At 43.6% G+C, this 26,060-nt stretch overlaps 1 protein-coding gene across 1 annotated transcript in view; it reads left to right on the top strand.

Annotated features, from left to right (window-relative positions):
* Window positions 1–2,093: 2,093 nt before the first annotated feature.
* KCNK13 (potassium two pore domain channel subfamily K member 13) overlaps window positions 2,094–26,060 on the top strand; it is a 73,320-nt gene continuing 49,353 nt past the window's right edge. The window contains exon 1 of the mRNA XM_040601803.1: window positions 2,094–2,486. Coding sequence (XP_040457737.1) covers window positions 2,150–2,486 — 337 coding nt within the window. The 5' untranslated portion in view covers window positions 2,094–2,149. The remainder of the gene's footprint in view (window positions 2,487–26,060) is intronic.

Below are 26,060 nucleotides of genomic sequence, written 5' to 3'. Positions count from 1 at the left end.
ACACCTCAAAAAGCAGATCAATAATCACATGTTGTAATGGCAGTTAAAGTTCCTGTTCCCACCGCGCTATTCCAAGCCACCCAAGGACAACTTTGATGGATGAAGACCTCAGCGTGGACTGAGGGTGCTCAGTCAGTTCTGCTTCTGCTGGCTGCGAGAGCACTGACTGAGAGCCATCTTTCTGGCAAAGCAGGGAAATACAGGGGTGTGTTTTTTTCCCTCTAATAGTAACTATCAATAGTTTTTAAGATACACCAGCATTTTTTATGGAAGCATGTGGTTACCTTTAGCACTTGGCACAGAGTGTGGTTAGTTTGACTGGCATCTCGTCTTCCTCTTTTTTTTGGCTGTGTAATGTCTTCCAGTGTTGCTGCTAATTTTAATTGCCATATGTCAGTCTATGCTGCAGACTAATGAAAAAGGAATAAAATCCTGCAACATGATGTGTTATGTATTACCTACGAATAAAACAAATAAACCCAATGGGAATAAACAAAGGGGAAGCGTGAGTCTCATTCATCCTCGGCTGTTGCTTTGCTGTGCGATGTGAGGAAGTGACTTAGCTTTCCTCTGTGCCTGGTGCCCAAGCAGATGCGCTGCCACACAGCTGGTGATCCTCCCTCGAGCACCGAGTTGCCCGCAGCCCCCTCCCAGGGCTCTGACCGATACCTGAATACGCCTCAGGCTGAGAGACCACCAGTGACTCTTACACTGAGCGTGTATGATTGTGCACTGCAAAGGGAGATTTCTAACTGCTAAGACCTTAGTGTTAGCTCCCATTGCTTTTTAACTGCATTTAACTGGGGGGAAGAAAAAAAAAAAAAGGTAGTTGTTGTAGTAATACCTCATTAACCTGCTTTCTAAAATTAAAAGTTGTCTTTCACTAGAAAGAGTGTTTATATACTAATATGTTTTACAGAGCTGAATTCTAGCTCTGAATGATTTTAAAGTAGAATTCATCACTGTAGTAATTGCCAGATATTGCAGAGTTTAGCTTTTTTTCCTTATAGTAACACGGATTTTTCCAGAAGGTTTGGATCGCGAGCTCTTTGCCCCTGAGAACGATGCGATTTGAAGCCACACCGCAGCTGGAGAGCTGCCTCTGCCTTTCGCGGCCCTCCGACTGCCCGATTCTGGAGGACGGAGACGCCACAACCTGTCGCGACAGCAAGCGGTGGGCAGCCCTGCCGAGCGAGAGGTGCCCTCTTTTGGCAGAGGGGGGTCAGTTGTGTTGCTTCGATAGCAGGGGCACCTCATCGGCCGCAGGTGTTTACTCCGGGGCTCTGTGAGAGGCCCCGTGCCCGCGGCGACCCCAGCGGACGGGGCGGACGGCAGCCCCGACGGGCGGGAAGGCGGCGGCCGCTGGCGGGGCACCCCCCGCCCGTCGGAGAGGCGGAGGCCGCGGGGCAGCCGTCCTCCGTGGGCCCGCCCCGCCAGGTGCCGGCCCGGCCCGCCCTGCCCGCAGCGCCGGCGAGACCCTCGAGGCGGCGGCCGCGCCTCTGCTGAGGGGAGCGTCCCTCCGGGGCGCGGCGCGGCGCGGCCACGGCGCGGCCAGCCCGGAGCTGGGGGCCGCCGCCTCCGTCGGACCGGGGCGGAGGAGCCCCGCGCCGGCGAGGGAGGGCGGCGGGGCGAGCTGCCGTCCGGCGAGCTGCCGCCGGTCCCGCCTCGCCCCCCCCCCGCGGCAGGCAGGAGGCGCCTGGCGGTGCCTGTCCCTGCGCCCCGCTCCGACGTGCTTGGGGCGGGGAAGGAAGGGGATATGAAACCGGCGCGGCCGGGAGCCCGGCGCGGGGCGCGGCGGGGCTGAGGGGCTCTGCGCGACGCGACGGGACGGGACGGGACGGGGCGGGACGGGACGGGCGGCTCCCTCGCCCGCAGGATGCGCCGCAGCCCGCAGCCCGTCCGCCGCGGGGCCGTGCCGTGCGCGGTGGGGCAGTGCCCTGCCCCCGGGGCGGAGGTGCCGGACGGCTCCCGGGAGCGCCGCTCGCCGCCGCCGCCGCCGGGCTCCGCGGCACCCTGAGCTTGCGGCCGCGGCCCTGCGCACGCCTGGCGGGCGGCGCCGTGATGCCCGGCGGCGGCGGCGGCGGCGGCGGCGGCGGGAGGGCCCCGACGTAGCGTGGCGGCGAGGCAGCCCGGTCCCGCGGGGCGGAGGATGGCGTGTCGCGGCGGCTGCTGCTCCAGCGCGGGTCGCCTGAACGCGGACAACGCGCGGTTCCTCCTGCTGGCGGTGCTGATCGTGCTGTACATGCTGTGCGGCGCCGCCGTCTTCTCGGCCATCGAGCTGCCCACGGAGCGGGAGGCCAAGGAGCGCTGGGAGGAGCGGCTGGAGAACTTCACCCGGCGCCACAACCTCAGCCGCGCCGAGCTCCGGCACTTCCTTCGGGAGTACGAGGAGGCCAGCGTGGCCGGCATCCGCGTCGATGACATTCGGCCCCGGTGGGATTTCACCGGCGCTTTCTACTTCGTGGGCACCGTCGTTTCCACTATCGGTGAGCGGCGGCACCCGCCGGCGGCCGTGGAGGGACGGGCGGGGACCGGGGCGGCGGCGGGGCGAGGGCGGGCGGGGATGCGCAACCCCCTCTCCCCTTCCCCGCGCTTCAGCGGGCTTCGTGCCCGTGCCGGGCAGGGTCCTGTCCCCTCGCTGCTCCTTTGTTCCCTCCGCCCACCGAAGAGACGCTGCGGGGGGAAGCACCGCGCCGCGGAGAGGAGACGCGCCCCGGGCAACGGCCCCCGGAGCGTGCGGCGGCCGGCTGCCCTCCCCGCTCCCCAGCCAGCTGCCCCCCACCCCGGCCGGCTGTCCCCCCCTCCCCTGCCGGCTGCACCCTCGCTCCCCGGCCAGCTGCCCCCCACCCCGGCCGGCTGTCCCCCCCCGCTCCGGCCGGTTGTCCGCCCTCCCCTGCCGGCTGCACCCCCGCTCCCCGGCCGGCAGCCCCCCTCCCCGGGGCTCGCTTGCCTAGCAGAGCAACTTGGGCTTGGCATGCGGTGGCAGATTTTGTGGGAGAACAGTCGCGCCCAGAGCGAAAGCTTTAAACAAATGCTGTATGTCTTTAAATGCTGGGAAATCTTATTATAGCGAATCTCAGATCGGGAGGTAGGTGGCTTCGTAGGTTGTGAGCTCGGAAGGGACCTTTCTGAGGATCTAGTTAGTTCTTAATGAGAACCATAAAATAGGGTTTGTAGCGTCCAGCTACAAAGCATGCAACTTGGAAATGTTGGGTTTCAAACCACTCGGCTTTTTGCTCTTCTGGCTTTCAGAGACAAAATGAACCAGTGGGTGGGCGCTGCTTATTTCGTTTGGGAATAAACCCGAGTTTATTCAGGTTGAAGGAGCCTTCGGGAGGAAGGCGATACTGAATAGAAATTCCGAGGGGGCTGACGAGAGTACATCAAGATGCAAAGGGACAGCACCAGGCACTGACATACGCACCCCAGGGAGCCCATGGTGTCAACAGAAAGGCTTCCTTCGGGCAGCTGCGGGCAGCTGAAAGCCTGGAGAAACAGACCTTTAGCTAAAGACAGGCGATGTTGTGTGCGTTTACCACTAGGGCAAATGGAGTCACTAAATCTTGGTAATGCTATCTCCAATGCACATCAGTCTTCCTCCACGTTTGAAATGCACACTGAGGAATGGTTGGTTAATTACCGACAGCAATTCTTCAGGAAATCTCCATTAACACTCATTCCCTGACAGAGTTTTGAGATGCCTTGCTTTATGCAGGACATGTGAGAGTTTGTGCTGCAGGTTGTAGAATACCTGATGCTTTCCGGTGGTTCTGCTCAGCCTGTCCCTAATACTGAGTTTCTTAGGTCTGCAGTTAATTTTATCGTGAAAGATGTCATCTTTTATATTTCCTCGGGGCATCAAGATTTGGGTGTTTGTGTCCTTAGACCTTGTCTGTAAGACCAAGAACTATGCTTGAATGTTCTGCTGAACTGGTAATTTAAAATAACTTCTAACGTTGTTAAACCCATTTTTGCAAACTGCTGTAGTCGTTTGGCATTGTAACATCTCCTGTAAGGTGTGCTTCTTGTATGAGCAAAATACATGTTGATGTTAACCTTTGCTACAGTCATAGAATCGTAGTAAAGACAACTGGGACCAGGTCTCCAAAGTGCACCTGGTCCACCTCTGTTACCAGAGGAGGACAATTATATGTAACTTCTTTTTACCTAATAGATGTTTGTCCAAGCTGCCATTTTGAACCTGCGCTGCTGGAGATCCCACAACTTCCACAAGGAATCCAGCCTTGTGCATTATTATCCTCACTGGAAAAAAAGGTTTTCCTGATGTCTACCTTACTGCAGTTCAGTGACTTGCATTTCTGTCTTACCATCCTTCATACCCAGAGAATGGCCTCTTAGGTACTCAAAGATCGTTGTCATGTGTCCTTTCAGTCTTCTCATTCAGAAAACCCCAATGTTGTAACCCCGCTTTGCAGTGATACAGTTACTTCTCATATATTAACTGATGCCGGTAGTTCTTAACATTCATATTTATCATATATAAATGAGATTGTAGAGGAGAGAGGGGTATCTGTGGTCTTACTAACTGTAGCTGCTTGCAAACACAAGCATCCACTTACCCACTCACACTTTCTGGTAGTTTCTCCGGCTTGCTGATTTCCATAGCCCACAATTTAGATCTCCATCAATGTTTCTGAAGAAAATATCCTTGAGACCCCTTTTGCTTCAGATTGTGTCTGCTCTATAGACGTTGGCAATTTACATCCTGTCCCTTCTTTTGAACTGGCATGGCTTTTTCTCAGTCTTATCAATGGTGTCACTTTCTGGGTGTGTTTTATCAATTGCATCATTTTTTCTTAATCCCGTCAGTGGCATTGCACTCTTTCAGTCATATCAGTGGCATCCCTCTTTCTTAATCTTCTCAGTAGCATTGCTACTTTGTGAGACTGATTGTGGGTTTCAGCTCTTGATCTTAGCTTGTGCTGCAGGCTGGGCTCTCCAGACGTACACAAGACTCTTGTGCTTTGGCCAGATCCCCTCAGCTGTGCCACGCAGGAGGGTTCTCCTGCAGGCTCTGCAACCACACGCTCATTTTTATGAACTGTATTGGGGTCCTAACAATAGGGTTTGTTTTATGCATCTCAAATCAAGATTTTTGCTGTCTTGTCAGCCCTTCCCAAATGGTCCACATCTTTCATGCCCCACTATAGTGCCCCAAAGTTCATGTATTACTCCATCTGTGACCTTGCTAGTTCTGAGGAAAGTGGAAGGATTATTCCATGTGGTTTTCAGTCTATACTTCTGGTGGCTTTTCTACATTTCTACATTTCTACAGCTAAATAGAATTTTGTGACTTCAGCTAAAAGCACTTTTTCAGGAATGGGTGCTTTTATGGCATATTCCTAGTATCAGCTAACTTTCTACACTCATCACTATGTGCTGGTATAGGAGCTTTTGATTTAGCAGGTAAATTGTTGTAAAAGCAGTCATCTTTTATTTCTTTTGTAAATTTCTTTTTTTCTCTTTGGCATAGAGGAAATTATTTTGCTACTCCACCAGCATAAATATATTTTTTCTGCAGTCAATAATGCAAACCTAGCCACTTTGATATACTGCTAAAGAATCACTCAAAAGTTACCTGTAGCATCTACTGCTTCCTGTACTTTAGCTAGAAATACCATCACGTATTTTTGCATTTCAGAGGAAAGAAGAGAGTTTTGCGATATCCAAGGGAATAACACTGTCTTTTTAATTAAGATTCACATGAAATGTTTTTCACATAGGTATCAGAGCATGGTGTCAGTGCTTCAAGTCAAGTCAAAACTAAATATAAGCAGCCTAGTTTTATTTGTAAAGAAAATAACAAAGCTAAACAGAGCTGAACTAATAAGAAATAAATAGTTTGTCTTTTCTTAGTTTACTAATTTAGAGTTCGTTCCATAAAAGGGTTTATTCCTATCAGTACTCAGCCTGTAACTCCAAATTTTAATATGTCTTTTGGACTCTGTGTAAGCCATTATGGAATAAACGCCACATGTTTGTCATGGTCAGACCAGGCTGGATGGGGCTTTGAGCAGCCTTGTCTAGAGGAGGGTGTTGGAACTAGATGATCTTTAAGGTCCCTTCCAACCCAAAACATTCTATGATCCTGTGATCTATTATTCTGTTTTATTTAGTATAAAACACACTGCCCATGTAATTACTATTAATGTTGTTTTGAGGAGTGGTGGCAGGGGTTGTGCCAGGGTTGCCAGCTAACTAAAGGGGAAGGATACATTGCAACTAACGATTGTGCTCTGGGACACGTATGCACTGTCTGCTTGTTAACTAATGTTGATTGATGATTTTTGGAAGGTGTGACCCAGCACTAATGCTACTATTAGAAATGTAGGAAGGTAGCGACAAATACCTGCCCTACTGGGACACTGTAGACCAGCCAGGAGGTGATCCCAAGGAAAAAGATGGGGTCGAAGCCTCTCCATCCCATGAAGGCAGATGCCTAAGTCTAACCCGCAGAAGGAGACCACAGGTGTGTATTGGGCTCCTCCATAAGCCCACTTTGGTTTCTGATCAGCCCTTTGTCACATAGTGTAGTGTCCCTTTTGCTTAGAAATTGGGTGGTAGTAGTGCTGTCTCAGGACGCGAGAGATCAAAGCAACTTCTTTCTCAGCAAGGACTTGAAGCAACATCCTCGTGTCTCAGCAGAGTGCCCTTACCACCGGTCTGGGGAATATTTTTAAGCCAGGACTCTCGGTGTTTTCTGTTGAAACTCATTTACTTTGCATAGACTGATAAAATATTCTGCAGACTAGAAAGTACAAGTTCTAAGTCCCGATTTGCACTTCAGTGAATGTTTATTTGGTTTATAGAGGGGGGTACAGCATTTGGTAGGCTCTGGGTGTTCAGCAGCATTAGGCTGTAGGGTTGCAGTCATCAGCAGGCACTCTGATACTGAAGGACCTCTGTGGTACCTTGTGACAGTAGTGCCTCCAAGAGGTAGGGAGCTGCTGCCCAGGTGTCTGAAGATCAGTGCATTGGATCGCTGCTTACCTTTTGTGACAGACACCTGGGCACCCTCAGTTCCACTGGAAATAGGTGGACACTACGACCCTTGAGCAATACAGAGGGTTAGCATACGGGGATATTTGCAGCATCTAGATCCTCCTCTGCTCTTTGAAACCATTGGAAAAAACCTGTTACTGACTTCAGTTGCGTCAAATGAATGATTTGCCAATGCCTCAAGACACCCTTATCTCATGAGCAGCTATTTTTCTTTGAATAACTTAAGAACGTTGAAAGGACTGTGTTTCCTTTTTCTTTTAAAAAAACCCCACCTATGCTCACCTCAGCCCATATTATGATCTTGATTAAAACCTGTTTATTTTAACTGTAAATGGCACAAAATGTATCTTGTCATAAAGGCACAGCCTGAAGCAACTCCTCAAACTGGCGTATGATACAGCTGCCCTTTTCACGGGGTGATGGAGGTTGGAGAGGGTCTCTGCAGATCCTCTGCAGATGCTCTAGTCCAGCCTGCGCTCCAGGCGGGGTCAGCTGCAGCCAGCTGTGCAGGGATGTGTCCTCCTGGGGTCTGGGTATCTCCATGGACAGTCCATAAGCTCTCAGGACAACCTGTGCCGGTGTTCAACCACCCTCGCAGTAAAAGAGGGGTTTTTTCTTCTGTTAAATGGAATTGCCTGTATTTTCAATTTGTGCCTGTTGCCTCTTGTGTTTTTTCTGTGTGAACTGTTCACGAGCAGTGAGGTGAAGGAGGAAGTTGCATCATCCTCACAAAACGAGGCACATTTTCTGGAGAAATTGTCAAAATTTGCATCCTTCTTCTCTGCAAGAAGCTGCAGCATGTTGGGCCAGAGGTGTAAAGTCTTCTTGCAAGGTGAGAAAAGAGATTTCTCCACTGATGCATTACCTGAGGCCAAAGAGGTAAAATCTCCTGGAGTGACAGGTGAGGTGTTTACCACAGAGTGACAAGCAACAACAGAGCCTATTGTACAGAAGGGGTAGAAGGAGTCGCAGCACCTTCTTCAAGCAGCTTAGAGAGGGTTGCTGACGAGAGCATTGTTTGCTGACAGGGATATCTGCATCGTGTGAGGCAGCTGCACTGGCCCTGTTAGAGCAGTCTGTAATGGCATGAAGGAGGGAGTGCTGACCGATGTCAGAGTAAGTACCCGTTTCCTCATTTTCACCTGCATAACTGCAGTACTTACTACTGAGTGGAGTTACAGATGTGCAAGAGAAAAGTGTGCATGGGGATAATGCCCAGCAAACCACCAAGGTCATTAAAACCAGAGAGCTGGGCTACTGCTTGTAGCCTTGAGATTACCCTGTCTTTACCATGTGTAGAGTGAACACAACTGCACTGAACGATCCACCTGAGGCCAAGGACCAGGCTTGCTCCTGGAGTCACAGAGACCAAAGGATGTGCCATTGCCTAACCATACTGAACTATTTGAACTTGGACAGCACAAGGTACTTTGTTCTCCTAGCTAACATTTTTCTTCTTTAAGTATTGTTTACGCGCAAGCAGACCTAATGATTCCAAGTGACCTGCTTCAGCCACTGAGCCATAACCACAGCTCCGTAATCCCAGGTGGGACAAAGAGATAAGCTTACAGGAGCTAGTGTTCCCTTTTTTGTAGATTCATTCAGTTTCTGGGTTTTTCTAATCATAGACTCTGGTCTTCTCTTGCTTCTTGGTGTGCTGATGCTTCAAGGAAGTTGTGCATATGCAGAAAGCGTGTCCTGCCATTTAGAGGAAAGCAATACAAGTAGAATCTTTTAGTTGTGCTTGAAGCTGTACCCCTCATTCATTAATAAAGCATGTCATCTTGCTGCTTCACTCTATCCAGGCCAACAGTGAGAACAGAACTATTCTTTGACTCAGAGAGGCTAAGCTCATTGTTACGCCCATAAAGTCTATTGTCATTCTTGTCCTTGAATGTCAGTTGCCTAGCTGCGAACTTTGGAAGACAGCATCAGACCCTGAATCCTGTCCCGAATGCAACCCCCTATAGATTTGTTTTTAAAGATATCCATCTTTTCCTTAAAAACAGTGGCATGCAGCTGTTGAATAAAAGCATAGTGATTAAAGTTCTGCCACAAGAAGGGGAGTTTGGGTTTCAGGTCCCTGCTTTGACCACAGCTCTCACATTCTGCCTGTTCTTGATAGAGGCTACATTTAGTGGAGGGCAATGTGTACATAATTTTCAGTTTTATGGATCCTTTACTGATTCCAGGATGCTTTTCACCAAGGCTGCTGTCGGTGATGGAGACATTCCTATGAGGAAGAACTTGTTCATCATGGGGGCTGTTTCAGACACCCTGCTGAGCTGCCTGCCTTCTCCCTGGTACCACGTACAGTACCAGAGCATGCAAGGACTGGATTACATTCCTCGAGCCACTAAGCCTCTGAGTCCTTTCCTGGATATAAAGTAGTTTCTGTCATCTTGCCATACTCACCAGCAGAAGTGCAAAGATTGCACCACGCTGTTCAGATTCTCTTTAAGATAACCACTTACAAATAAAAGATTTAGTTCCAACGAGCTCTGTTGAAGGTAATGTATTGATGGTTTCCCTGCTTTCTCCTATTGTGGAGTGACCAGGAGGATAGGAATACTCCAAATATCAGTGCAGGTCATGATTGCTTAAGTTAGTGTGACACATACTCTCTTTTTTCCTTTGAATCTACCACATCCTGCAGTCTCTGACTTGACAGGCGTGGTCCACTTACACCCTGAAAAGATGGGGTACAGGTTACTGAATGTCACGTCTGCTGTCCTTTTCTTTTTGGCATACTTTAAAAGTGATAATTTTTTTCCAGGATGAAAAAATATTCAAAGATCTCATAGTTTCAGTGCAGAAAACTAGAAACTCTGATGAACATAAACATTATACAAGAAACAGCTTCTTAAAAAAGTCATTGTGCTAATTAATGTATCAACAACTTCATTGTGATAATTTAAAAGTGAAAAGTGCATTTGGCTGAGTAACTAACATTGAACAAGGAGATGAAGTTTAGAAGAGAAGATCTTGCTTTGAAATATTTCAGAGATGTATGAGAAACAAAATGAAAAATAAATTGTTACACTGATTGCTTTGGAGGCTGTTTTTTTCAGAAGGTATTGAAACAATCCTGCTGGCCTACATTGAGTAAACAGGGTTTGGTTTTTTTTTTCAAAATAGTGTAGCATTTGCATTAAGAGGACTGCAAAGGGGATTTTAATTAAAGATAAAAAGTGTCTCACCCAATATATGTCTTAAAATTGGAGCTACAAAAGAAAGAGGAACAACAAGACTTGCCTGATGCCGACAAGAGGACACAGCAGCCATAAACAATGAAATTAGAGGCAGCGAAGAACAAGATTTATTTGACATGCAGGGAGCTGGCAGTGAAGAAAAAAAAACACCAAACAAATTGGGCAAAAATGTTCCTCTCTCGTTTTGATATTTGGAGAAGAAAGTTTTGTCTAGCATATATAAAAAAGTCTTTCATTAATTATAGGTCATCTTTAAAATGCATTCTAATACTCCTGCATTGACAGCCCTGAGAGCCTGAAAGATATATGTCCTGTGGGAGGAGGATGGGACTGTTTCACTTCCCTTGGCTTGGGAGGGTGCCTCAGGAGAGGCATCTCTAGAGCAGAAGGCGCCTCACTTCTCATTCCCATCCTTCATCCCCACCCCCTGCCCTGCTTTGTTCTGTGTTTGCCAATAAGCGCTGCTTAGGCTGATGGTTGAGGGAAGTTTCAGGTAAACTGAGGCCATTTACTTGCTTTACAGAGACTACCAAGTAGTTGTCAACTCACTTTAACTTGTAATTGCTACCAACCTAGGACTGCATCTGTTAATAAACTAGAACATTCCCCACCTTTGAAAGACTTACATGCTCAAGTAAATGGGTCACTGTAACTTTTACTGAAAGCTTTCTGTAATATATGACAGATCCGTATAAAGCAAAGATGTAGGAAAAAATGTGAAAAGGACGACAGTGGTTATAATGACAGGATGGCCACCAGCCTCTGCTATCTGCAGAACAAAGTTGAAATATTCAAAGAAAGCAAACCATGTCATAGAAAGGAAGTATAAAATTAAATCAGCCTGGAACTTCTTTTACAAGCAAGATCTAAAAAGGTACAAGTGTGATAGCCTAGCATGTTCTGTCTTGGATACTGGTTAAAACACAAGGAAAACCATGTGGCTGTAACACACAAGGTTAGGGGAAGGGCCAGGTCAGTTCTCCTCTGTAAATTTTCTTGTTAGTGCCAGAGTCTTCAAGTTATCCAATTTTACAGAAGATAACTAAAACAGGTCAGATAAATTAATATGCCCTAATGTGTCTGTTCCTCTTCCCTGCCTGGAAAAAAAACAGCTGAGATGCTGAGTGCAAACGTAGATACTAATACTGTTGGAGTTGAAATTTAGGTAGAATAAATCCCACCCTAGCAATCTAAAGATGGGAACCCAGGCAGTAGCAGAACCAAATCAGCACACCAGATTTGATTTTAGCCTAGTTTCAATGAAAGTGTAGAAGACAACTGACTGCAGAGTGGCAGAGCTCATTATTCTTTAAAGGAGAATGAGGAAGAACAGAAAACCAGGGGATTTCAAGAGCAAAACTTGTAATAAACTCAGAGATCTGCAGTGTGCAATCTCAGAGGAACCAAAACTAAAGAAAAAATTACTTAAGGCAGCCTAGCAGTTTCTCGGACAAAAGGTATGAGTGATACTGACTTAAGTGATCCAAATGTAGGAGGAGGACAGGTACTGTAATAAAAGACCAGTATGTCCAAAATTTAAGTTAGTTACTGGTTTCAGTCACAAGAATGAAGACAAATAAAAGGAATAATATGGAAATTCAAGAATAGAAAAGAAGTCCAGCTCTCAAAACATGATGCTATTAGCAAGGGGTGTCAAGGGTGATGTGAACTCATTCATCAGCGTAATACTGATGAGAAAACGACGTGTCTGCCTTGAAAAGAGGAAGAGATCTCAACAAATGATGCAAGAGGGCTGATGTTTTTTGCCTTTTTCTGCATCAGTCTCCTGAAAAGGTCAACTCTGAACTGATGTGTGGTACAACTAATACTTGTAGTAAAGGGGAAAGTATAAGAATGGATTAGAATCCCTAAAATTGTCAAATCTTTTCAAATCATTTAGCCAACTCAACTGCATTCTATAGTCAAGTTACTAAAGCTATAAGGAGCCCTTCGGCAATTCATGGAAGGGGCTGAAATTCCAGGCAACTTAAAATAGCAAATATTTTGCTAGTCTTTAAAAAAGATGATGACAGGAAGGAATTAAAAAACAATATTATAGCCCAAACAACCTTAATTCACTGAACAATAGATCAACTATTTGTAAACATTAAAATGGAAACAAGGAGTCAAGTAATGATCAGCATGAAATTGCCAAATGTAGATCTCATAAAAGTCAGTCTATTTTGTTGTATGATAATGTAGCTAACCCTGTGGATAAGAAACAAGCAACCGATATCAGATATCTTGACTTTAGCATGATTTTTGACATTGCCTCACGTTGGATAAGCAACCTGAGGAAATGTGGTTCCAATGAATTAACAATGGGACCAGCTGGAAATTGTATTTATTGACCAGTTTTCACCAGATCATTGTCAGAACAGAAGGGTGTCTCAGATGGGGTTCTGCAGGGGCCTGCCACCTGTCTCCGGTCCAGAACTGTTGCTCTGCCTTTATAAAAAAAGTTCTTTTAAGATCACATTTAAATATAGGAGGAAGATTGCAGCGTAATATTTCCGCTGTGTGCTGCACTGGGAAGCATTGCCTGGAATACGGTTTTCGGATCTCAGCTGCTTCGCCTCTGGAAGCAGAGTCTAGAAGGAACTGATTGGTATGATGAGGCATTTAGAAAACAGAACTTGCGCAAAAATTTGAAAAAATTAAGGAAGTTGCACAGCTGAAAGAACGGAATTAGTGAAGGAGAGTATGATGTATGAAAATACGATGCAGGAAGGATTAAACACACTGTTCTTTAAGTGCATGGCAGCTAGGATCAATGATCAATGGGCTTAAATTGCAACAAAGAAGATTCAGGTCGTACATGAGAAAAAGTTTCCTAACACTGAGTAAAGTGAAGCAGTTGTGCAGCCTCAGTTGTGCAGCCTCCCTAGGAATGCCATAGACACTTCATCACCTTTACACTCAGCTTAACCAGACATCCCGGAAGAATGACGCTGGAATCTTTAATTCCATCATTGGGCAGTGAATGGACTAGATGACCTTTTGATGCCTCTGCCAGAGCTTTTTTCCCCAGGTTCTCTCATAGTATGTATTCATTATCCCTGTTATCCTTAAATAAATAAAAAAAAAAGGCAAGTTGCTCAGCGCACTGCATATAGAATCTTGTTCTTTGGTAATTTTTCACTTGTATTTTTCAAGTATCGATAAAAAGAATTTTGTGACAAGTTTACGTGGGACTTCATAGATTTTTTTTTTAAACCTTCGGGAAATGAAAGCAACATTTTAGTATTAGGATGAAGCTTTAACATGTGCACTTATGTTACCCTGCTTAGTATAAATCTCAAATTAAATAAACTTTAAAAAAAGCCTAAAATAGAACTGATCACGGACTAAGAAGCACTTAATTAAAACCAGTGAAATCAGACATAACAATGTCTTTACTGCTGCTGGAATAAAAAAAAAAACCTGAATGGAAAAAGACTCATCAAAAGACAGCTAAAAATAAACAGACCCTTTACTTTCAAGAACTTGGTCCTGTAAGGAGCCAAGTACTTTGCTGGAAGTCTCTGTTTTGGCAGCTGTAATTAATTGTTACATGTACTGGTGTGACTTTGAGACAAAAGAGCATGAGGAAAGCAGTTACCCATATTCAACAGGGGAAGAATGAAGGCAATGAAATTCCATTTAAACTGAGTGGTGGATGTTCTCCACTGTGCCCTCCACTGCTCTCTTCATCTCCCACATGTTGAAAAGAGAGACCTAGCAAAAGAAAACATTGTTCACTTTTGGGGCAATATGCTTTTGTTGTTTTCCTGCAGACACCAGGGGATGAGTGGAAATGAAGGGTGGCAGGGCATGCCCAGACCTTGCTGACATGTACAGGCATGGCTGGGGCCACTGTGTGGGATGCCACTTTTCAATCACAGGCAGGTAAGTCCTAGAATATGAAATTGTTGGAAGGCCTAAATGATTTGGATGGCCAGATCCTATATTCAGGAGTTATTTAACACAATTAAAGCTTCTAGAAGTCCGTATACTCCCAAGCTAAGGCATTTTTTGCACAAAACACTGCTGAAAATGGAACGTAGTCCTTCAGGTGATGTGCAGCAGGACCTTCACAGAAGGTCTGTGTGTCTGAAGGGAACGCTGCGCGTTCGCTAGGTGAAGGTGGAGGGAACGCTGCAGGCAGAGCCGGAGTGCCCCCCGCTTACGCTGCGGCCCGTTGCAGAAAGGTGAGTAGGTCGGGAAAGGCACCGTGGTCACGGCTGCTTTAGCATCTCCCCGGCAAAGGCTGAGCATACAAGTACCAGCCAAGGAAAGCTCAGGTAGATGTTGGCTTTCTCCAGATGGGCCAGCTGAAGGATAGCTCCGTTCTCCAGACAGGCCGCTCTCCAGACTACTCACCTTGTGAAAAGATCTCCCCGCTATCGTTCTACCACTTCTGCCTAATACTTACTTCTAAGGCACCTATAATTTTCCAAGCCAGACGTTTCCTGAGGAGCATGGTGCAGGCTGAGCTAGAGGCTAATTCAATGTACTGGAGCACACAGCAAATGAGAGTTTTCTGACTGGAGTGGTAACATGCAGTACTAAGTTTTCCCGTTTCCTGGAGGGAAAATTACTTTTTTAATTGAAAGCAAAAGCCTAATCAGGGCTGAGAACATTAGACATGCCACAAAGTGGGATAAATTGGACGAAGCAAAGAAAAATACTAATTTAAACAAATTAATCGCTGGTTGTGGGAGCAGTCTGAATTTGTCCAGTGAATAACTTCTAGGAATGAAGGGGGCTGATCCCAAATAGTGGGATCATTAAAAAAAAAAAAGACTATATTGACTTAAGTGATTAAAAACTAGCCAGTTCAAATAATGATTTATATTTTAGCTATTAATATAAAATAATTATTTTGACTTGGATTAGCCCACATATAAAACAAATGGGAAAGTTGTGCTAATTAAATCATAAATGCAGGGGGGAAGGGTTGCAAACTTAAATCCCGATATTAGCTGATATAGTTTAGTCAAGATATAAAGTACTGAAAATAAAGGCTTTGGTTACCATTTATGTTTACTTACATGGATAGAACTGTTTATTCACTGTAGTTATTTCAGCTGTTAAGATGAAGCATTTGTTCAGGTGATTGATGCACCAACAGTTAATACATTAAACCTTTTTTTAGCACAGTAAAAAATACTTCAGAATTGTTTCAATATTGAAAATGAAAAAAATTGGGTTTATACATGAATGGTAGTCTTTGTAATATTCTTATATAATTCAGATGCCAAGAAAAATATTTAGGGTTATAATATTGGGATTTTTATAGCATTCATGTGGCTAAAGAGTTCCATTGATTTCACACTTCCATCCCTGAAGGAAGAATATAGCTTGTGGAAGTGTTTCAGTCTTCTTGACATGTGAAAATTCAATATATCAGAAGGTTCTGTTGATTGCAAATATAGCCTAGGCTTTTTGCAGCCTCAAACCAATTTTGAGTTCGAGGTGGTTTTGTTCTCATAGTAAGAATGTTAGTAAGACACTAAATGTGATTTTATTCACACGGAAGAAATGGCGAGTATTTTAAGCATAACACTTTTTAATAGGAAGCAGTTCTGCTGAAAATCTGGTAGTCTTCAGTTACCAAAAAACTAAAAAAGTGGAAAGTACATATTACTTCAGTGTAAAACTGTAACATTGTAAAAAAAGAAGTAGCGAAACTGATTTTAAATGTACTGAGGATGCAGACTAAAAGAAGTTTTCTATTTTAAGCATGTATTTGTATCCATTTTGTACTTTTCTGCAATGGTATTTTGCAGTAATTAGAACTTCACAGCAACAGCTGTCCAGCCTTCTTGCTAAAATAGACCGTTCCTTGTGTACGTCTGTTTTTCTGATTCTCTTATTCATGCCAGTGTTGTAGATGTAGCCTGTACAGACAGATGAGCTTTGCTGGTTCTGTCTGGTAGAGGATAATGCTTACCAAATAGGCATGATACTGAATTCCGTGTTCTTACGCACACACATAAAGTTGTTTATGTAGTCGAGCTCAAAAATCTTAAAGCTAGTTACCAAAACCACCATGGTCCATTAATTATTTTGAGAATAAGGAAATGTTATAGTCCAGTTAGAAGCAGAAACTGGATTTTTTCTGAAGTTACTTCTATAAAAATATAAATAGGATAATGCTGTTACAGTAGAACCTTCTCTTTAAATGCAACTTTTCTTTCATATTGCAGATTAATTCCTTTTTTTTTTTTTTATTATTCCTTCCGTTTGTCTTCTTCCTACATCACACCTTTTTTCCATTCCCTGTGCTCTGCACTGGTGCTGTGGTGCTGTTTATTGTAAGAAAAAGATTTTGTACTGGACAGTTTCTCTCGTTTTTCTAAGTAGAAGTTAATTTTGTTATACAGGCTGCCCTTCTTCCTTTCATCTTTTATGTGTAATGCTGTAAATGGGAATTTTCATCTGCCTGAAGAACTAGAGTCTGCACTGTCCGTCTCAGGCTGCAATATTCCTAGTTCACTGAGTAAGCAGGTGCAAGCTGGGTTTGTGGTTTAATGAGAAAGTTCTTAAGACTGTCCTACATGCTTTAGGGAGCAGTACTGACTATTCCTTTCGCTGAAGTGCTACTTCACCACAAATTTAAACATCCTAGTGCTGAAAGAGACACTGCCTTTCAGATGAGCTGTAAACCAAAGCCCCTTATCATTACAACTGTCTTGGCACTCTCTGTAAGAGTAAGACTTTAGCTTTGCCCGTATTTTAATTGCGATGTTCCTGGTACAGGTACATAAAAGGAATTCTGCCCACATTTTCAGCTGGACAGTGTATTCTGACACCATTCTCTGATACCTCATGGGGTTATGTTCCCTGTTACATTACAGCCTTGTTTCCTGGCAGGACTGCTATAGTTCAGTGCCAGTGACAAGACACCCCTATATAGTCCTAAAAATATAATTTTGAAAGGAAATGTGTTTCACAAGTTGCTAGTATTGAAGTATTGCAAAGAAATAAAACATTTACTCTTGAGCACCCTCATTTACTCTTGAAGGCCATTAGTGACAATTTCAAGGTTCTCTACATTTGTTCCTTCTAAATTTTTTTTGTCTGGAATTGGCAAGAGGAGAGTAATAGAAGGTAGCAAGTAACAGGCTTGTCACAACTAGGTGCTAAATATTTTGTGATTTATGCAGCAAGAGCTGGTTACTGCTTTGCAAATTGTCCTTTTATAAGGAGAAATCCTCCTGTTAGCAATGTTTTTCCTCAGACGCTCCCCCAGAATGAATTATGTCCTGCTTCAAGGTCTGGTTCAGGAGGGTGCTGGAAAAGAAATGAACTGAATGAGATTTTATTGCAGAAACTTTGGAATTGTTTTCTGAGGTATTTAAAGTTGAGCATGTAAATAACAAGGTATGTGAGTTTGCAATTAGTTTAAAAGCCATCTTTTGCAGTGTACTTCTACACAGATTGTAAAGTGTTTTGCTACTCAAATCAAGGACAAAATACTTCTTTTTGAAATACCATTTTATTTAGTCTAAAAGTTTGTGTTGTATCTTGGAGAGGCTGTTGCACTGAAGGGCAGATAATTTTAAGATTAATTTTTTATCTTACCAGTATTCAAGGGGCTAAATTCAATGTCTTATACAACCTGTCTGCAGGTTGTCTTATACAACCTTCTCAAGAAAACAGTGGCATGACTCAAAATGACAATCTCACTCTATGCATTGTGTCCCTTTGTCTCAGATTCAGCCTGGCAGTCCTGTTCAGAACCCTCTCACACGCTGTCCCAGTGTGCTGGGAACCTTCCTAAGGATTTAAAAAAAAATTACTCAAAAAAAAGTACACAGGTACTCACTACTGCTTGCTCAAACTGAACTGATACAGCTGTCTTTGATGCCACTGAATATTATCCAAGCTAAATGCCTTTGTCCCTCACTCACAGGTATTCCAGATGTTTTGAAGATACAGATCCAGCAAAAGAACATTATAAATATAGGCAGTTGCCTTTCAACAGCAAAGCTATGCTCAAAATCTTTTGACTTGTGTGTTCTGGACTGCTTACTTTAATGAATCCTAAGAGAGATTTCATCCCTTACACATGATAATTACAGCATTGTACAGGTGCTTGTTCCTACAACATTTCATTTCTTCGTTAAGGACTTAGAGCTTGAGGCTTTGCTGCTAACTGGCATATCTGTAATTCCTGAAGAGGAAAGACCTTTAACATAATGAAAGGGTCCGTTCATTAATGGTGCCTGTCCATTTATTTCACACAGGGAATGCCTGTTTTTCTTCTCACCACTTCAGTGGGAAGCATTTTAATCATTTAGAGCATTTGTAGAAAATATAGTTACTTGGGGTGGGTATGTTGGTGTGTTCTTTTATTTGTGGGAAAGGTTAAAAATTTGCACAATCTCATCGTAATCAAGAGCACAGAAGTTTAAACTTCATCTATGTGTATGGATAGGGATGGGATCTAGCCTGTGACCATTGTAAGAATTTCCTGAATAAGGAAGTAACATGAACCAGGAACCTAATTAGAGTAAAAACAATCTCACTCTATGCATTGCATCCCTCTGTCTCAGATTCAGCCTGGCAGTTCTGCTCAGAACCCTCTCACATGCTGTCCCAGTGTGCTGGGAACCTTCCTAAGGATTTAAAAACTTGTGCAGATTTCTGCACATTCCTTGCTGCAGAGAGCTAGATCATACTGCTATAGATGCTCCATGAGTGCTGCTGACACACTGACTTGGTGGCAGAAAATTCTCCTGCAGGACAAGGAGTCATGTTGCTCTGATGCAGTCAGATTGGTATTTAAGCAGTCGCTGAAGCTGATGAGGAAAGGGCACAAGTGTGTCAACTGCCACTGATTCTGCATACTTTCAGGGCATCCTTTCTCAGAGTCTATTGTGCAATCCTAGCTGAAATTCAAGACTACTCCAATTCAGTGGGGTCCCTGGAGTGATCCTGCGAGGGTAAATCAAGTGCTGACTAGAAAAAATGACTTAAAGTGGTGTTTCTTCATCTATTTTTTTTTCCTTAGAACAGTGCATTATATCAGCAGCACTTTCAATTGCAAACAGATCATTATTTTCCATGACAGAACAAGTTGCACAAGAAGGAAGTAATAGGGAATAGCCCAGATCTAGCATGAAAATGAGCAGCTCGTAAGAATACAAAAATACCAGCTCAGTTTCCGATGTGTTTATTTGCTGCTAGAGCTGTGAGATACAACAGTCTCATACCCAGAATTGCCTCCCTGACAGATTAAAGGGGGAGCATTGGCAAGTGTTTGCAATCCTGACAAAATCATGTCAACTCCTGACATAATGAGTAATCGGGGAAAAAAAAAGGTGTGAAACACATTTAAGTATTAGTTTAAGATATTTTAGAGTTGACAGAGAATCCGCACCTGATCAGCATAGAGAAAAATCAAAGCAAGAAGTACGGGTGAGAAGAAGCACTGCTCTGACTTCCACAAGCACTTCCCAGCACTTGCTCCCAGCGCAGGCCGGCACTCTGAGGTGCAGCTGTCTGCAGCGAGAAGGCTGTGGGCATCTAGAAGCCGGCTTTTGCCTTGCTGTGATATCAGAAATGTCGAGTGACTAAGCTCTAAGTTCAGATAGCTGTGGAAGAAAGGAATAAGTGTAAAAGGCTATGAATTTACGGGAAAACAGTTAAGCATCCACAGCAGGGGAGACTTGTCTGATTGCGCTGAAACATTCTAATCACATCATTTATTTACATTTCATCATAAATAGTGTCTTGGTTGCAAATGCAGTCTGCTTTTCTCCCCCCCATGCTGTTTTGGCTGTTTTTCTATCTATTCACTGGAGCCATGCCCAAATTATGGAACTGGAAAAACTGGACCCTGGTGCCTTGATTGATGCCCGTGATTTGTGAGAAGGAAGGTGCTCCCAGCAAAGCAGTGTGTAGAAGCGTTTATCCAGTGCTGGCTGCTGTAGGAGTCTCCTGTAACCAGGGATGCGGGATGTGTCTTACTGGCCCACAGTATCCAGCCCACTATTCCCCAGCTGCCGGGGGATTATGCTTCTTGTAGCTGAGGAAGGACTTGCTTTCGGCAAAAATATTTTCATCCTCATTCTTCCATTCTGTTCTGCAAGTCTTATTTTCTGTGTAATGTGTAGTGGGCCCTGGCCCTATATTCTGCTGTAAGGTGAAAGTCATGACGTGCAGATAACCAGCTACCAAGAGATGGGTATTAAGGGGGCAATCTCCTCCTGACTGTGTCTGAATTTCATCGTATGACCTGGAATAATGAGTATTCCTCTTTCTGAGCTGTTGTAAATCCAAACAGTTCGTCATCATTTTATATACCCTTTAATGGTAAGTTGGGCTGCAGAGTATCTGTGACTCCATTTCTGCAGCGCTACTGCATAATTCAGAATTACAGACCAAGTTATAAAATGAAAACATGTTTCTTAGCAGAACTGTTTTACAAAACAGCTGCTCAGCTTTATTAAGAAAGGAGATAGGTAGTAACTGGCCCACCGAACCCTTGACCTCTGGAACTGTCCCAGGACACAGGTTAGTGCTCAGTCTGGCTGCTAGAGGACAGCTTGCAACAGCAGCACGCTCAGGGGAGTGAGTGAGTTAGGGGAAGCAGGTGACCTGGTGGACCTAGTTCAGGCTCAAGATACCATTTGGACAGAGACTCCAAAAGTTTCTACAGATCATACACAAAAAGTTATCTGCAGGAATACTTTTTTTTTTCTCCTTCAAAGCAATGTGGAGCAGCCAGATATGTAATGTCAAGGATTCTGCAGGCTGCCAAGTGCGCCAAGGACTCCACTTGCTGAGTATAAAAAGGAGAGTGGCTTCTGGAAAGTTTCTGGTATTGGGACAGTTGGAGATCTTTTCCTGGAATAATGGTAGTTTCTCCCATGCTGAAGGGAGCCTGAGGAGCGCTGTGCATCTGAGAGCCGCCAGTGTGGCTGGGCTGTCATGAACCTTTGGCTCTGCGACAGGCTGTTTTGGGGTTACTAGTTACTTGCCACTGGGCAAGCCACAGAGCGGAGCTGTCTCTCAGCCACATGCAAGGAAGCTGGGCCTCTAAGCAGACCACTGAGGAAGAGGCTTCTTAATTGTCAGAATGTTGTTTCTGTTTTGGGAAAAATATGTCAAAACCAAAATGTTTCAGTGAACCACTTGGGTTTGATGCTTTGTTATTTCCCCATGAAAAAATGTTTTGTTAGAAAATTCCTACTTAATTCCACTACACAGAAACAATTAGAATATAAGTAACTTTCTTTCTTTGTTCCCTTTACTTTTAATTTAATTGGCTTTAATTTTTTAAAAAAATATATTCTATTTTTAAATTAGAAATGAATCAAACATCTGGCACCATGGGCTTTTCTTCACGTCAAGTAACTATTATGGGACTTGGTAAGAAGCCAGTTTGTTCTACCCAGTGAAGAATCATCTATGGTGGCCAACAGAGTTTTACTTGAATCCAAAGAAAACAAACAAACATTTTTGTTCCATAGAGGATGTCAGAAACCTCTGCCTTAGCCACAGAGCCAAATTCAAATCCTCCTTTACAAAAAACCCAACGGTGCTTATGGATGTGAACATTAGAAAGTGAAGTTGGCCTTCCCCACCTATTCTGAGGCTTGTGCTCTCGCAAGGCTCTGACTCAGAGAACAGATAACTCAGATCAGTGATAAAACTTAGATTTAGCCCTGCAGAGAGGTGTGTAGCTCCCTTTCATGGCTTTAATGAGGCTTTGTCCATAGCAAAACAACAAAATCCTAATGCATTTTAAGTCTTTTGTAGGCTTTGCTTGGAAGAAGCATCCTGAGAGATGAGTTACACAGACATTTGAGCTCTTTGCATTTAATTGCCACTTAATTAAAATGTTAAAATGGAATAACTTTACTGAGTAATGCTCCCAGCAGCAGTAAGGCAGAAAGAAAGAAAATGTTAAGGTTACGACATAGTGTCAGCATGCAAGAAAGGAATGTGAAGTGGGTATGACTTTAACGATATGTTTTGTGTTAGATGTAAATATCATTGGTTGTTATTACTTCATTAATTAGGAGGTGATAAAAAACCTGTAGATAGAAGCAAAAGCCTCAATTACAACAAATACAACGTTAAAGTACTTAGAATAACAACCATTTCAAAAGAAAGGGCAAAGATATTTTAACAATACGAATACTGATTTTCTAGCAATGTACTTTCTTTAGCACTTGCCTTTTCAGGACATCCAAAAAAGTAAATCTATGCAAGATCCCACAAAACTAAGCAATGTAGAAGAAAAAGATGCTCAGCAGAGTAGATGCATAATTAAACACTGCACAATTAGTGCTACAAGATGGGTCAGACCCTGAAATACCATGAACTGGTTAGGTTTTGTTTTCTAAAATCATGAATTCAGTTTGGTTAAATAGAAGTGCTAGCAGTAGGACTTTTAATTTCAGAAGTTTATTTCTAAAATGTAGAATGTAGTGTTTATGACTGGTCCATTCGGTGAAGTATATCCCCCTCAGAGCCTCTCTGGGTCTTGTTTTTTGTTTCAGGACTCTGTAAAGCTGTGGGGTATGATGACAGCAGAGGTCCAACAGACACTGCTATGAGTGGTTTCATTCAGATGTTTTTTCCACTCTATATAAATCTTTTTCAACAACCACAGGCTTTGCACCTGATTTTTCTTTTTTCCCTCCCTCTTTTCCTTATTGTCTACTTGTTCATTTGTTCCTGACCGTTGCCTTGCCCCTGATGACAACACAGGCGTGACTGAGGTTTTCAGGCTGTGTTGGAGTAGATCTTGTCTTTCTTGAAGAGTTGTCTTCTAGGACACAGCTCTGGAGAAGCCCCTGGGGCCCTTTACCTGAGCCAGCTGCCAGGTGTGATAAGCTAAGGGGCTGACAGGAGCAGTTTTTCCGGCTGCAGATTCCTCTGAAGAATCTTGTTTCCTAGGGCAAGGATGAAAGATGACCTCTTAACAGCATCCGTAAGAGGTGACAGTCAGTGTCAGGACTTTGCTATACTGGTAAAATAAAAAAGCAGAGGTAACATGGTCATTATCTTCCCTAGCAGCATTACATCCCTGCTCCATTTCTCCTCCTGTTATCGTTGGCACTGTGGCACAGGTTCCCTAAGAAGGGACAGAAGAGGCTCTGTCCCAGCCTTGTGTTCAAGTTGGTGGTTTAGATACTGCTCCAGGGGAGCGAGAGCAATGCTTGAAACCTCCCTGTGGCCAAGTAGGACTTAGATTTGAAGCTGCTGACTTCCCAGATGATTGGTTACTTCAGTCATTGCCCGCTCATTATGTGCAATACAATTAGGCACCACCACTAGTGACTTTGGACAGAATTCGTAATTGCCAGTGCCTAGGAAAGCTAACAAATGTAAGTCAAGAGATGCAAAGAGAGTTTAGACATCTCTTTGCCTGACTCCTCAAGCGCAAGGACTGGATAGTCAGGCTCTGTAGAGTATTCATGGCAACTCATATTTAGGTGCTTTGGGTACTTTGTGGAGGAGCAATGAAGCTCTAGGAATTTTGCAAGTCAGGTATCTGCAGAGGGGAGAGATTCTGAATAGTACTCAAATTTCTGTGTTGAAAATGTGCCTAAAATAGATGGTACTGTAGACAGTATCTGAAAAACAACCCAGATTTGTGTGGATGCTTAATCTTACACATCCTCAGTAATCACCCTGAAGTGATGAAACTACTTACTTTCTTATTCCGGGCAAGTAATATGTATAAGCAGGTCTCTGCAGAAATGAGTTTAAAATTTTCCTTCTGCAATTACATTAAAAACATATAATTAATGTAGCTGAAATTTCTTTTTTTGCTTTTTTTCCTCCATTTGTTTTGTCACAGGACAGTGAAATATAGCTAGTTTTCTTCATACTGGCATTTCTTACAGCAAGGTGAAACAGAAGAGCACGTGAAGTCTTCTGTAAAGCCACAAACAATCTCAGAAGGACAAAAAGATAGCTATTTTTTAGATCAATTAGTTTCCAAGTTTTTAGTATTCATTTAATTTTACATTTACAATTATCTTTTTAAGGTATTATGATGAAAATATGTAGGCTTGAAGCTCTGATGTGTGAAGTAAAGGAATAAACCCAATACTTGCTATTGAATAAATCCTCCTGCTGTTGATCTGAGGACTGCAGAATCTGCCAAAACTTCTACCAGCAGCACCATGGGAACCTCTGGGAACATCAAGGGGTTCAGTGATTACTGTCAAAACACGCACAAATTACCAATAAAAAATAACAACCCTGCAGTACCTGAGAGATGCTTATCTCCTTTGAACCTTTCTGGATTGTAATTGATACCAGTTTAGTTTCACTAAATTAAGAGCACTTTGTTGGAAAAACAGTTACTGTCCCCTTAGACATAACATAGTGAACCATGGCGATAAAAGTTTTGTGGCCATTAGTCAACTGGATGCATGAAGGGTGAAGCCTAAACTGCGTGGCTTGCTTTCTGCCCTGATGTCACTGGGTCTGGGCATGAGCTGCTGCGCTGCCAAGAACTGCCTTGATGTGCCACCAGGAGCCTGACTGCCAGGGCCATCGTGCCGACGAACTGTGCTAATCTGCAAGTGCAGGGCTCTGATATTAGCTTAGGCTTGGGTAGAAATTACTTTTTTTCAGTGCATCAGCACTTAGATGTGAAGATTTCTAATCTTGCAGAATCTTCCTTGCAGAAGTTACAGAGTAAGGCTGCCCAGGCTGTTGGGACACCTCTGTGTGAAGGTGTATTTGACACATGCCACACCACAGAAGACCTGTATTCATTTACACACCTAGACACAAACAAGTGAAGTAGTAAATAGAAATGAAACAAACCTGCAAAGTTTTCCTGAAATTTATCAGCGTTTGATATGGGATTTTCCTGTTTTCAGAAAGGATGTTTTCATATAGAAACCATATATATCTTTAGGCTGACTTCTGTATTTGGCAAGCAATTGGAATGCAGGAGTAATACTGCTGTACTGAACACCAAGATGTGTGTATCTGATCAAAGTCATGGGGAGACCAGTGGTGATTGTGAAATCCACACAGAGGAACTGAGCTTAGGGATGGTTTTGGAGATGGTTCTGTCTGTACCTGATGCACTCACACATCTGGACATCTGATAATAACCTCAGAAACAAAGCTGAGGTTATAACTTAGGTTTCAGCTGAACTGGGAGTGTATAGCATCCCAAGTGGCCCAGATGCTTGTGAGGATATATTGAAACTTAATTTGATTTTTTTTAATTTTAAATTTTTACTTGAACTCAGTTTCCTTCAATTTATTCCTTTTATTCCCTCAGGCAACCCACTCTACAGTAACTGTTAAATGTCTTCTGTTCTTCTTAAAGCACATGCACATACTATGTCTTATCAAGAGCTACACTGCTAAATGCTGGGCAATGCAGATATGCTAGTTGCTGTCAAAGAGAATATGTAGAAGGTTTTTCAGACTGCTTTTCTTTTAGAATAACATGAATTAGCATCTCTGTCTGTTATCCAAACTCTTGTCAGAAAATCTGTAGGATTGTAATTATCTTGGAGACTTCTAGCCCTGTTTCAGATTTGACAGAGACTGGTCAACGGCTCCAAAAATTACTCAAGCAGAATATCACTCACAGGTAATCAGAGATGGACTGGTGGGTATGTAAGCTCCATTTTATTGAAAAGCCCTAAACTAGCCCTAAAACGATATATATGCTTATTTTTACTGTTGCTATCAGTACTGGACTGTCCTATGCCAAGCTTTTCTTCAGATTTCTAAAAGGTTTGAGCTTCACAACGTATCTGTGGGTGTAAGTGCTTTTTTGTTAATTCCTGGCTAGGCACAGTAAGAATGTTTTTGCATGTACATGTTTTATGTGTACATAAC

This window comes from Falco naumanni, chromosome 7 (assembly GCF_017639655.2).
Source record: "Falco naumanni isolate bFalNau1 chromosome 7, bFalNau1.pat, whole genome shotgun sequence".
In the NCBI taxonomy this organism is placed as follows: domain Eukaryota; kingdom Metazoa; phylum Chordata; class Aves; order Falconiformes; family Falconidae; genus Falco; species Falco naumanni.
This window is presented reverse-complemented; position numbering and strand designations above follow the sequence as displayed.